This window comes from Prionailurus bengalensis, chromosome X, assembly GCF_016509475.1.
Source record: "Prionailurus bengalensis isolate Pbe53 chromosome X, Fcat_Pben_1.1_paternal_pri, whole genome shotgun sequence".
Taxonomy (NCBI): Eukaryota; Metazoa; Chordata; class Mammalia; order Carnivora; family Felidae; genus Prionailurus; species Prionailurus bengalensis.
Window position 1 is genome coordinate 31864241 of NC_057361.1, and position 14554 is coordinate 31878794.

The 14554-nt window shown below is 37.0% G+C and overlaps 1 protein-coding gene across 1 annotated transcript in view; it reads left to right on the forward strand.

Annotated features, from left to right (window-relative positions):
* The window catches only part of CFAP47 (cilia and flagella associated protein 47), a 587956-nt gene that overhangs the window by 270729 nt on the left and 302673 nt on the right, over positions 1-14554 (forward strand). The window contains exons 38-39 of the mRNA XM_043569968.1: positions 6308-6458; positions 7837-7925. Coding sequence (XP_043425903.1) covers positions 6308-6458; positions 7837-7925 — 240 coding nt within the window. The remainder of the gene's footprint in view (positions 1-6307; positions 6459-7836; positions 7926-14554) is intronic.

Here is a 14554-nt window from a genome sequence, read left to right on the forward strand (position 1 = left end):
TCGGAGCAGAGCTGTCGACTTATAACATTCCAAATGTTAAGTCCCGCTGGCTGTCAGAACTCAGGCAGTCCGGCCCCTCCACTTTTGCACGCCAAACTTGGGGATTCCACCTTGCCACGCGGGCTGCCTCTCCACCACCCCGGCTCCCTCCCGCCAGTCTGTGTAGTGCACACCTCCTCTCCACCCTTCCTGTCCTCTTCTGTCAGCCTCTCATCTATGCTTGGCTCCGGAGAGTCCATTCTGGCAGTTTTCTGGGTTATTTAGGCAGATGTGGGTGGAATCTAAGTGGTCAGCAGGACACCGTGGGCCCAGTGTCCTCCTACACTGCCATCTTCTGAAAGAGCCATGGTGAATAATTCTAATATACAATTCAATTTGATTTGCCAGTTTCTTGTTGAGAATTTTTTAGGCCATGTTCATCAGAAATATTGTCCTGTAATTCTCCTTTTTAGTGGGATGTTTTTCTGCTTTGGGAATGAAGGTAATGCTGACTTCATAGAATGAGTCTGGAAGCTTTCCTCCCATTTCTATTTTTTGGAACAGCTTGAGAAGAATAATTATTAACTCTGCTCTAAATGTCTGGTAGAATTCCCCTGCGAACCCTCTGGCCCAGGACTATTTTTTGTTGGGAGATTTTTGATAACTGATTCCATTTCTTTGCTGGTTATGGGTCTGTTCAAATTTTCTATTTTTTCCTGATTGAGTTTTGGTAGGTTGGTGGGTGTATAAGAATTTGTCCATTTCTTCCATATTGTTCAGTTTGTTGGCATATAGTTTTTCATAGTATTCTCTAAGAATTCTTTGTGTTTCTATGCTATTTGTTTTGAACTCTCTCCTCTTTCATTTGTGGTTGTATCTACTTGGGTCCTCTTTCTTTTCTTTTTGAGAAGTGTGGCTAGGGGTTTATCAATTTTATTTTTCTCCCAACAAACCAGGTCTTAGATTCATTGATATGTTTTACTATTTGGCGAATGGGTTCTACAGTGTTTATTTCTGCTCCAATCTTTATTATTTCTCTTCTGCTGACTTGGAGTATTTTGATGCTGTGTTTCTAGTTCCTTTAGGTGTAAGGTTAGGTTCTGTATTTGGAACCTTTTTTGCTTCTTGAGATAGGTCTGGATTGCATTGTATTTTCCTCTTAGGACTGCCTTTGCTGCATCCCAAAGCGTTTTGACTGTTAAGTTTTCATTTTCATTTGTTTCCATATACTTTTTAATTTCTTCTTTAATTTCCTGGTTGATCCGTTCATTCTTTAGTAGGATATTCTGTAACCTCCATTTTTTTGGAGGCTTTCCAAATTTTTTCTTGTGGTTGATTTCAAGTTTCAAAGCATTATGATCTGAAAATATGCATGGTATGATCTCATTCCTTTTATATTTGTGGAGGGCTGTTTTGTGACCCAGTATGTGATCTATTTTGGAGAATATTCCATGTACACTTGAGAAGAATGTGTATTCTGCTTTTGGATGAAAAGTTCTGAATATATCTGTCAAGTCCTTTTGGTCCAGTGTGTCATTCAGAGTTGTGGTTTCTTTGTTGATTTTCTGTATAGATGATCTGTCCATTGCTATAAGTGGAGTATTAAAGTCCCCTACAATCACAGTATTGTTCTCTATACATTTAGTTATGTGTGTAATGAATTGATGTATATATGTGGGTTTCCACATTGGGGGCATAAACATTTACAATTTTTAGCTCTTCTTGATGGATAGACCCCTTAATCATGATATAATACCCTTCTTCATCTTTTGTTATTGTCTTTGTTTTTAAATCTACTTCAGCTACTTCGGCTTTCATTTGACATCCAGTAGCATGATAGATGGTCCCTATCCCCTCTCTTCCAATCTGCAGTTGTCCTCAGATCTAAAATGAGATTGTTATAGGCAGCGTATGGATGGATCTTGCTTTTTTTTTTTTTTAATCCATTCTGATACCCTATGTCTTTTGATTGGGGCATTTAGTTCATTTACATTCAGAGTGATTATTGAAAGTTACGGATTTAGTGTCATTGTGTTATCTGTAGGTTTCATTCGTGTGGTGATATCTCGGGTCCTTTGTAGTCTTTGCCACTTTCCACTCACAGAGTCCACCTTAGGATATCCTGCAAGTCTAGTTTAGTGGTCTTGAACTCCTTTAGTTTCTTTTTTTTTTTTTTTTTTTTTTTTGGTCTGGGAAAGCCTGTAACTCTTCTGAATGACAGCCTTGGTGGATACAGGATTCTTCGCTGTATATTTTTCCTATTCAGCACATTGAATATCTCCTGCCATTCTTTTCTAGCCTGCCAAGTTTCAGTGGACAGGTCTGCTACTACCATTATGTGTCTACCCTTCTTTGTTAAGGCCCTTTTGTCTCTAGCTGCTTTCAGAATTCTCTCTTTATCTTTGCATTTTGCCAATTTCACTATTATATGTTCTGGTTTTGACCTGTTTTTTTTTTTGTTTTTTTGTTTATTTTGACGGGAGTTCTCTGTGCTCTCTTGATTTGGATGTCTGTGTCCTTCCCAGAAGGAAGTTCTCAGCTATAATTTGTTCAAATAAACCTTCTGTCTCTTTCTCTCTCCTTCTTCTTCTGTAATTTCTATGACACTGATATTGTTTCGTTTCATTGAATCACTTAGGTCTCTAATTCTTCCCTCATGGTCTAGTAATTTCCTTTCCCTCTTTTTCTCAGCTTTATCATTTTCCATCATTTTAGCTTCTATTTCACCTGTTCTCTCCTCTGCTTCTCCTGTCCTTGCTGTCAGTGCATCTAGTTTATTTTGCATCTCATTTACAGCACTTCTTAACTCATCATTACCATTTCTTAGGTCCTTGATCTCTGCAGCAGTTGTTTCTCCGCTATCTTCTTTTCACGCCCAGCTCTTAGCCTTATGATCATTATTCTAAGTTCTTGTTCAGATACATTGTTTATATCTGTTTTGAGCAATTCTCTGGCTGTCTTTTCTTCCTGGAATTTGTTTTGAGGGGAATTCTTCTCTTTTGTTATTTTGGCTAGTTTTCTGTCTTTTATGTGTTTTAATAGCTTGTTATGAGTCCTGTATGTATGAATAATGCTATATTAAAAAGAGGTTACACATGATCCAGGACCTGGTACTTCTGGAAGTGTCCTTGGTGTGTGTTGTGTGACTCTGTTGTTGCATCTTTGGTTGCTTTATCCCACTGCTCGTATTGGTGGATTGGACCTTCCCCCAGGTATGCTGTGATTTGTTCTTTGAAGTAACTCTGGAAAGAAGGAAAAAGTGGCCAGGGAAGAAGCCTTATCCTATACAAGAGAGAAATTACAGGGTGGAATAAAAAAGACCAGTTAGAGAAGGAAAGAAACTGTTAGACTTAATACTGAGACAGAGAGAGGAAAATAAAGAAGACAGAGGTACAGAACAGGTATTAAAAAAATAAAGTAAATTGCCTGATTAAACAAACAAAAAAAAAAAAGGAAAGAAAGAAAAAATATTTATATAATAAGAATTGACCAAAAATTGAATCAGGAAGTATGATGCTAATTCCAATGGGGAAAGAAAAAAAGAGGAGAATAGAAAGAAAAGAAAGGGAAAAGAGAAGGAAAGAAAAGTGAAAAATATATAATTAAAACAAAAACAGAATAACATACAAAACCACACGACAGTTGTTTGTTGGTGCCTTGGGACTGAGGCCTGTGCTGGTCTGGAGGAGAGGTCTTCTGGTTCAGTCAGTGTTAATCTCACTCTGGTGGATAAAGCAGTTACCAGGCATGGAGGTGCAGGGTTTGGCGTAAATGGCTTCCACCTCCAATGGTTGCCACTGACCTGTTCCCTGAAGCACCACTGTGTTGGTGATGGGGAGAAAAATGGCGACACCCCAATCTCTCCTCCCCAAATGGGTATCTCAAACCACGCCATTCAGGCAGCCCTCGTAGTAGCATGGGTGGAGTTCTGTGGGTGGTGATCCTTGTCAGTTGTTTGTAATATCTGGAACACCAGTGGGGAATCTGACATGGGTGTTGCAAGGGTAAGCTCTTTGCTCCAAGTTTGCTCCAAAGCTCAGAGTCCAGATGAAGAGGCTCATCTGCAATTCATCCTCTTAGAATGGCAACAATTTTTTAAAATGCAAATTTGCTTATATCACTCCTCGGTTTAAAATATTCCCATAGCTTCCCATTACCATTAAAATATAGATTGAATATGTCAACATGTGGCCTTTCAGAGCTGGCTCCTGGATATGTCTTGTATCGCTAACCCTCTTGCTCTCTAAACTTTAGCACCACTGGCCTTTGGTGAGTTCTTCAAACACATCATAATTCCTCATACCAGAGGCCTTGAGGCTTTCTTTCCTCCCATGCTCATTCTAGCTAACTTGTTCTCATCCTTTATATCCCACCTAACATATCCCTCCCTCTCACCCTTCAGACTATACCACACTCCCTATTATATGTTCTCATAGCACTTCCTAGTACATACATACATTTGTAATTTTCACATTTATTTTGTGACAACATAATTAATATTCTGCTTGTCCTATAGAATGTAAGATCCAGGATATCAGGAATAGTATGTTTTTTTTTTTTTCTAATTACTGTATCCCAAAACCTAAAACAGTGCTTGGAACATTATAAATTCTTTATAAGTATCAACTGAATGAATGAATGAATGAATGAATGAATGGCTTGATCTAATGATGAATTTTAGAATATCTAAAAAAAATCGTAAGTCACTCACAGGTATCCTAACACAGAATTTGAGCCTATACACCCTGAAAGAGATCTCAAGTTCACATATTCTTTCTACTTAATTAAATTCAAGTCCATGAGCTTTTCATAATGGCCAACAAAATGTCCTTTGTATAAATTGAGGACATTAGTGATGACATACCTGAGTAAAAACCATCCCCACTCATGCTACATGTGAGTTGTAATTTTCCATAAAAAGCAGTTTTAAGAGTATTTCTATTGATTTTGAAAATCTTTAATTCATTTTACTTTTTGATACTCCCTAGACTTACCCATTGAACAGTAATTCCACAAGGATTTGGGGGAAGTTAAGTCAAAGGTGAACACTGAGAGAATCTATTCCCATCTCCACTTCCAAATAAGGGTATTCTAAGAGAAGGCATTAGGTGATAGTTTGTAAAAGGAATAATTGTGATAACTATGCTCACAGCCAGAGCAAAAGCCAAGGTAAAATTTCCCCACAATTTTTCACCCACATTTGTGGCAAGGCAAGGCTAGGCTAGGCTGCAAGATTTAGCCAGTTATGAAACACTTAGCCCATTTGTTTTATATGAGGATTTCGTTAGTTATATAAACAGTGAAAACAAATTAAAAGGGCTAGATACCCATGTCCCTTGTGCAGGGTCATACCATATCAAAAGGGCTTTTGTTGATGAATGCATCATATGTAGTAGGACACCATGTTGCTGACAGCCAATTTCATGCTGCACCTAAGCAGTTTTATAGCCTGTAACTCTACCCTGAAGGGAGCTAGGTAGCAACCTTTATATCGCATCAGAATCTAGGGGGCAGTGAGAAACTGATGACACCCTCTCCGGGGCAGTAGGGAGGCAAGTGAAAAAGGTTTTTGTAGCAGCTCTTCACCTGCCTCCATGTTCTTCTACTACCAGAGGATCACAGGCTTTCTGCCAAGACTTTTATTCACTGAAGCTAAGCCTTGTATATGTGGCTCATGTGTTGGCATGCTAGGTTGCCAGGATGCCATAGTGTATTCATTCCCCGACACACTAGTAAGTGGAATCTCCCCCAAGTCCACAGACTCCTTACCATTTTACTGTGTTCTAGACTAGAAAGTTGAAGTTTAAGGGAGACAGACATGGCTTTCTATATTCCTTCTTTTATTTATGTGTTTCTCTCAAAAATCCTGCTACTTACATACCATTATTTTGATTCCAGATTTAAATTTTATTTTCAACCATGGCTTTAAGTATTTTTTGAATTCTTAGTCTTTCTCATTTTTTTCCTCCGTGTGACAAAAAAATCAGTGATATGACTAAGAGTTTGCCTAAACAGTAGCACAGAAATGTCCTAAGAATTTCACATAAAAGTATATATACACAATTTCCTGTGGCTAACTGGAAATCCAATATTTGGTAGATTATACATACATTTGAAGGTAACTGTAGATTTTACAGATTGGATCAAGGTGTTTTAACTGATGACAATAACTGTACTGTAGGCTTGCTGAGATCTGCAGCAGTCTTTAATTTTATTGTAGAAGTGAGTATATTGCAGGATGTAGACACTGGGCACATCATCTATGCTGAAGAGATACTTGCTGCGTTTTTTTTCAGTAAAATATTTCCCCTTTATCTTTTCTCAATAGAAACGAAATCAGTATCACTGTGAAATTCACCAGTCGCTTCCTTCATCCTGCTGAAGCTTCACTGTTATTGATTTCAAAACCTAAGCATGGGATAGGAGGTACTACAATGACTTTTGCTCTTAAGGGTGAAGTCCTCAACTTTAAGGCCATTGTAAGTAAATTTTCCCTATTTTATATGTCTGCTTCTCTTCGCAGGCCATGGAGTGTCCCAAGCACAGCTATTCCTCCAAGTTTTATCTCTATATAGCACCTGTTCTTTGAGATGGTGTGTGTATAGACACATATGTGCACATACTTACATATGCACAATTCTCGGCTTCTGTGTCTCTGATATTCTTGCTTTGATACTCTTTCTCTGGAAATAATTCTTCAATTTTATAAGGGAATTTGAATGGATTTGTATTGAGTCTTACTTTAAGGTCAGATTTTTAGGATTATATTCGTTCTTTTCATGATGGAGTCATTCACTGTACACATAGCAACTTTACATCCCCTTCTGCCCTGAAGACTTGTGATTTTAAGGTAAGAAGTCCCTGGGCTTTTGTCTATGTTTTTGTTTGAATTAAGTGTTGGTGGTTTATGCAGTAAAAAAATGTTTCTCTTCTCTGATAGGAACATTTATCAATTTATCTTGAATGTCCCATGGATCAAATCTATACTATGAAGCTCATGCGGGCTCTCTGTTTCCTTCTCCATCTGGCTACTCATGGTTTTAGTAAACCAGGGTGTGGATTGGATAATAATGGAGAAATAAAATAAGATAATAACATGACCGATCTAAAAATGTAGAATTCCTAGAATCTTATTTTCTGTGGAAGTCCTTCGGGTAGTTTGAGGTTTTAGTTTTATATTTGTGCTTTTTTCTTTTTTTTTACTGTTTACTTATTTTTGAGAGAGAAAGACAGAACATGAGTGGGGGAGGGGAAGAGAGAGAGGGAGACACAGAATCTGAAGCAGGCTCCAGGCTCTGAGCTGTCAGCACAGAGCCCGACATGGGGGCTCGAACTCACAAACTGTGAGATCATGACCTGAGCTGAAGTTGGATACCCAACTCACTGAGCCACCCAGATGCCCCTGTACTTTTATTATAATACAAATACGTCATCTTAGCCACCACATTATAAACACAAGCATGTGTTTATACTCACAGAGCTCTATGTGTGCACTCTGCCTCTTCTTTATGTCACATATAGTAGGCATGTATGTGATTGATGAACTTGCAGATGTGAAACCATGCTCGGTCATTAAGGAAATCAATTTTAAAGAAATCAATTCAGGACACACTATTGTGACAAATAATTCACTTGTTAGCAAAGTATTATGGATCATTAATGTCGTGAAATCAATCTATTTTTGTTCTTTCCCACCCAGATTTTAGTAGTACAATTTATTTGTGGGACAAGAGGAATTATATAAATTAATATCACTGTAATATTTAAACAGGCTGTTTTTTAAATAGTTTAAGTTTATATATGGCAATTCATAGTACTCTTTTGTTATTTTCATATAGAATTTTTTTTTTATTTTAGGAAATTATAAATTGTAAATCCCCATGTTACACATGGAAAGAAATCACTGTAAAGGTTAAAAATCCCTTCCATACTGCTGGGGACTTCAGGTAAGTTATTCTTTTCATATAATTTCTTTGCCATTAGTCATGTTCAAGCTTAAGGGGAAATAAGTAATTCTTTTCACTATGAACCATTTGAGGAGAAACTTTGTGTTGATATTACACCTATTACACAATAAATATTATGTTACATAGTAAATTTATGAGCACCATCATATAAAACAGAATAAATAATGAAGATAAATCAATTTTTCTTGACATGCTGTTTGATCTATATAAAGCTAAAAGATTGATCATATCAAATTTATGAATTTTGTTTATGAGCTTTCTGTGTACTGAGATGTACTATTTTAATTTTTTTTTAATTTATAATTATGGTGCGCCTGACTTGCTCAGTAAGTAGAGCATGTGACCCTTGATCCCAGGGTTGTAAGTTCGAACCCCACATTGGGTATAGAGATTACTTTAAAAAGTTATAATTAATAGGCTTTTTTGTTCCTAATCTTATTACATCTGTTGCTTTCAAAAAGTGAAATATTGATTCAAACAGAAAATGAATTTTTACTTAAGGCATCATGATTAATTAAAATTGCACGTTAACCATGCATTTACACATTTGGAGATTTAATAACAACAATTACAACAACACAAATTTGAGATGAAAAGACAATAAAATGCTGACGTATTATTTAAGGTCACAATAGACAAATATCTTTATGAACTTACATATTGAGGGACAAGATGGTCAATGATACCTCTGTACTGCTTCAATTGTACACTGTTTCCATCACCTTTAGAAATCAAATCGTCAACAACAGTACTTGTGTTGACACTAGAAGTTGTATGTATGCTTATTATTTTAGTATTTGATAATTTCCAGTTTTTAAAATCACTATATATGAAGACTTTTGGTAATTTCTTATTAATAATCATTTGTTGTTTACAAAACAATTTTTGTTGTTGTTAAAACAGTTATTGGTGAGGGGCACCTGGGTGGTGGCACAGTCGAGTAAGCATCCCACTCTTGATTTTGGCTCAGGTTATGATCTCAGGGTTGTAAGATCGAACCCTGTGTGAGACTCTGCACTGGCATTGTGGAGCCTGCTTGGGATTCTTTCCCTCTCCCCTGCTCACGTCCTCTCTCTCAAAAGAAATAAATAAACTTAAATAAAAAAACAGTTATTGGTGAATTTATGGTTCCTGTGTTCATGTGAGGGAGAGTTTTATTTACTGTACTTTTATTAAAGTGTTATATCAGAATACAAGGAACAGAAAAATGTCAGAATATATAGCATTAATCCAGTATTAAAATATGCCCTTAAATGAACCAAATGACTGTTCTGCATAAGACATCAAGATTAAACATAATTAGTCTTACATTCTAGTGGTAGCACTGAAAGGAAATCTCAAAGTTCTAGGAGTTGCTAGATGATTATAGTTGTAGTTTTTCAAAAAATCATATTTTATTACTCTATGGTTTATCTCAGATTGAGTTAAAATAGTTGCTTCTTATGAGAAGTGCATGGTTTGTCTGGTAAAAGACAAGATTGTTAATTGGGGAATTTTGACTCCTTTCTCCTTTATGTGAATATGGCCCTCAGACTTAGGCAACGGACATATAAACTCAAACTTTTTCTTTTAAATATTTGTTTATTTTAGAGAAAGCCTACCCGTGTCCACGAGTGGGGATAGGGGCAGAGAGAGAGAAAGGGACAGAGGATCCAAAGCAGGCTCTGTGCTGATAGCAGAGAGCCGCATTCAGGGCTGAAACTCACAAACCATGAGATCATGACCTGAGCCAAAGTCAGATGCTTAACCAGTTGAGCCACCCATGCACCCCATTAACTCAAACTTTTAAAACCAGTTACAAAATTTCTAAGATCAATATTTTACAGTAGGCATGTATTTTAAAATTTAAAAATAATGCAATAGAAAAGAAAGGAAATTTAACTGCTAATTAATTCTTATGTAGTCTTTATTATTATTATAAACATCACAGTAAGTGACCTAGTTTTTAATGTTACACTTTTTTTTTTTTAATTTAAAAATTTTTTTTTTCAACGTTTCTTTATTTTTGGGACAGAGAGAGACAGAGCATGAATGGGGGAGGGGCAGAGAGAGAGGGAGTCACAGAATTGGAAACAGGCTCCAGGCTCTGAGCCATCAGCCCAGAGCCTGACGCGGGGCTCGAACTCACGGACTGCCAGATCGTGACCTGGCTGAAGTCGGAAGCTTAACCGACTGCGCCACCCAGGCGCCCCTTTAATGTTACACTTTTTAAAAATTTTTATTTAAATCTAGGTTAGTTAACATATAGTATACTAATGATTTCAGGAGTAGAATTTAGTGATTCATCACTTGCCTATAACACCCAGTGCTCATCCCAACAAGTGCCCTCCTTAATGCCCATCACCCATTTAGCCCATGCTCCCACCCAACACCCCTCCAGCAACCCCCAATTTGTTCTCTGTATTTAAGAGTCTCTTATGTGGCACAAAAACAGACACATAGACCAATGGAATAGAATAGAAACCCCAGAACTAGACCCACAAACGTATGGCCAACTCATCTTTGACAAAGCAGGAAAGAACATCCAATGGAAAAAAGACAGCCTCTTTAACAAATGGTGCTGGGAGAACTGGACAGCAACATGCAGAAGGTTGAAACTAGACCACTTTCTCACACCATTCACAAAAATAAACTCAAAATGGATAAAGGACCTAAATGTGAGACAGGAAACCATCAAAACCTTAGAGGAGAAAGCAGGAAAAGACCTCTCTGACCTCAGCCGTAGCAATGTCTTACTTGACACATCCCCAAAGGCAAGGGAATTAAAAGTAAACATGAACTACTGGGACCTCATGAAATAAAAAGCTTCTGCACAGCAAAGGAAACAACCAATAAAACTAAAAGGCAACCAACGGAATGGGAAAAGATATTCGCAAATGACATATCAGACAAAGGGCTAGTATCCAAAATCTATAAAGAGCTCACCAAACTCCACACCCAAAAAACAAATAACCCAGTGAAGAAATGGGCAGAAAACATGAATAGACACTTCTCTAAAGAAGACATCCGGATGGCCAACAGGCACATGAAAAGATGTTCAGCGTCGCTCCTTATCAGGGAAATACAAATCAAAACCACACTCAGGTATCACCTCACGCCAGTCAGAGTGGCCAAAATGAACAAATCAGGAGACTATAGATGCTGGCGAGGATGTGGAGAAACGGGAACCCTCTTGCACTGTTGGTGGGAATGCAAATTGGTGCAGCCGCTCTGGAAAGCAGTGTGGAGGTTCCTCAGAAAATTAAAAATAGACCTACCCTATGACCCAGCAATAGCACTGCTAGGAATTTATCCAAGGGATACAGGAGTACTGATGCATAGGGCCACTTGTACCCCAATGTTCATAGCAGCACTCTCAACAATAGCCAAATTATGGAAAGAGCCTAAATGTCCATCAACTGATGAATGGATAAAGAAATTGTGGTTTATATACACAATGGAATATTACGTGGCAATGAGAAAAAATGAAATATGGCCTTTTGTAGCAGCGTGGATGGAACTGGAGAGTGTGATGCTAAGTGAAATAAGCCATACAGAGAAAGACAGATACCATATGGTTTCACTCTTATGTGGATCCTGAGAAACTTAACAGGAACCCATGGGGGAGGGGAAGGAAAAAAAAAAAGAGGTTAGAATGGGAGAGAGCCAAAGCATAAGAGACTGTTAAAAACTGAGAACAAACTGAGGGTTGATGGGGGGTGGGAGGGAGGAGAGGGTGGATGATACGTATTGAGGAGGGCACCTTTTGGGATGAGCACTGGGTGTTGTATGGAAACCAATTTGTCAATAAATTTCAGTTAAAAAAAAAAAAGAGTCTCTTATGGTTTCTCTCTCTCTGTTTTTGTTTTATTTTGTCTTCCCTTCCCCTTATGTTCATGTGTTTTGTTTGTTAAATTCCACATATGAGTGAAATCATATGATATTTGTCTTTCTCTGACTTATTTCGCTTAGCATAGAACACTCTAGTTTCCATCCACATTGTTGCAGATGGTAAGATTTCATTCTTTTTGATCGCTGAGTAATATGTGTTACAGTTAAAAAACCAGAATTTAATTATTAACAGTCGAATATGAAACGTACTTTACAATAAAATAAAAATGTCCATGTTTTCCCCCCAAATTACATGCACTCTAGTGACCAGATTTGATCATTTTTACTCAAAATTTAACATTACTTTTAACCCAAATGGCAACCCGGCCTAGATTTAACAGAGACAGGATTTACCCACGTCTCTGTCTACCACATTAGTTGTTCTCAAATTCCTCCTTTGCAGAATGCAACTATTTCTTGCTATATAATGATTTTATATGTTGTAAGATTTGATTTGCTAGTATTTTGTTGAAGATATTACATTTATAATCGTAGGATATAATGGTGTAATTCCCTTTTCTAGTGATGACTTTGTTTTTTGTGGCATTAGTACTAGCTTCTGAAAATGATTTGGAAAATGATCCTTTCTATTCTATTTTTTGGAAGAGTTTTTGAAGGATTGGTATTAATTTTTTTAGTCTTCGGTAGAACTCACAACTAATGCCATCTAGGTCCGAGCTTTGCTTTGTGGGAAGTTTATTTCATTGCTAGTTCCACTGCTTTATTTGTTATGGGCCTAATTAGGTATTCTATTTCTCCTTAAATCAGGTTTGATAGTTTGTGCCATTCTAGGAATTTGTGCATTTCCTCCAAGTAATCAGTTTGTTGGCATAGAAGTTTATATAATATTTTCTTATAATCCTTTTCTTCCTAGAAAGTCAATGGTGATGGCCCTTCTTCCTTTCCTTATTTTAATAATTTTATCTTCTTTCCTTTATTCTTGATCAGTCTAGATCAGTCTTATCAGTGTTATTGATCTTTTCAAAGAACCTTTTTTCTGGCTTCCTTGATATTCTCTATTGTTTATCTTTGTTAAGGTAGGGTTGATAAACAACAGAAAAAAAACCCTGCATATGTTTACTGTATGCAATTTGATGAGTTTTGACACATGCGTACAGCCATAATACTATCACCACAATTAAGGTAACAAACATATCCATCATTGTTTTCAAAAGTTTCCTTGTGTTAATTTCTTTTTTTTTTTTTTTTTGGTGGTAAGCATACTTGACATGACATGAGACTTACCCTCTTAGCACACAGTGCAGTGTTATTAAGTCTATTGTATATCACATCTCTAGTACTTATTCATCTTGCATCACTGAAACTTTATATAACAATTCTCCTTTTCATCATAGTCCCAAATCCTAGCAACTGCCATTCTATTCTTTACTTTTTGAGTTTGACCACTTTAGACACCGCATATAAATGGAATCATACAGGATTTGTCCTTCTGAGACTGGCTTATTTCACTTAACATGATGTCTCCGAGTTTCATCCATGTTGTCACATGTTGCAGGATTTTCTTCCTTTTTGAGGTTGAATAGTGTTCCACCGTATTATACATACACTCAACACATTTTCTTTATTCATTCATTCATCTGTGGATGGACATTTGGGTTGTTTGGATTGTTTCTGTATTTTGGCTGTTGTGAACAATGTTGCAATGAACATGAAAGTAAAGATATATTTTTGAAATCCTGATTTCAATTTCTTTGGATAAATACCCAGAAGTGGAATTGCTAGATGACATGGTAGTGCTATTTTTAATTTTTTGAGAAAGCTGTATACTGTTTTCCTTAGTGGCTGCACCATTTTATATTCCCACCAACAGTATGCCAGTGGTCCCTTTCTGCAGATACTTACCAACATTGTTATCTTTTTGTTTGTTTGTTTGTTTGTTTGTTTGTTTTTGATAATAGCCATTATGGCAGGTGTGAGGGGATATCTAATTGTGGTTTGAATTTGCATTTCCCCGATGAGTAAGGATGTTCAACATGTTTTAATATGCATGAAAAGTGTCTGTTCTTATCCTCTGCCCAATTCTTTATTGGATTGTGTGTTTTTTTGTTTGTTTTTTGCTTTTGAGTTGTATGAGGGGTTTTTTTAATTGATTTTGGATATTAATTTGTAAACATTTTTTCCCATTTAGTAGGCTGCCTTTTCATTTATTTTTTTCAAATTTATTCATTTTTGAGAGAGAGCGAGCATGCATGTGAGTGGAGGAGGGGCAGAGAAGAAGATTGAGAGATTGAGAATCTCAAGCAGGCTCTGCACTGTTGCCATGGAGCCTGATTCAGGCCTCAAACTCACCAACCTGATCATGACCTGAGCCAAAATCAAGAGTCAAACCCTAAACCAACTAAGCCACTCAGGGGCCCCACCTTTTCATTTTTGTTACTCTTATATAGCTCTATTCCATTTCCCCCTATTTTGTGGTGTTTTTGTCAGACATATCAGTGGTGTTGCAATAATCAGTAATGTTACATAACATTTTTTGGTATTTCTTTTTTTAATTTTGGCTTAATTTTTATGATCTGAAGAAAGCTGAGAGACGGGTAGTGTATTAGTTTGCTAGTGCTCCCATAACAAAATACCACAGACTGGGTGGTTTAAACAATAGAAACTTCTTTTCTCACAGCTCTGGAGGCTAAAAGTCCAAGATCACGGTATTGGCAGATTGGGTTTCTCTGAGGCCTCTCCCCTTGGTTTGAGGATAGCCAGCTTCTTGCTGTGCCCTC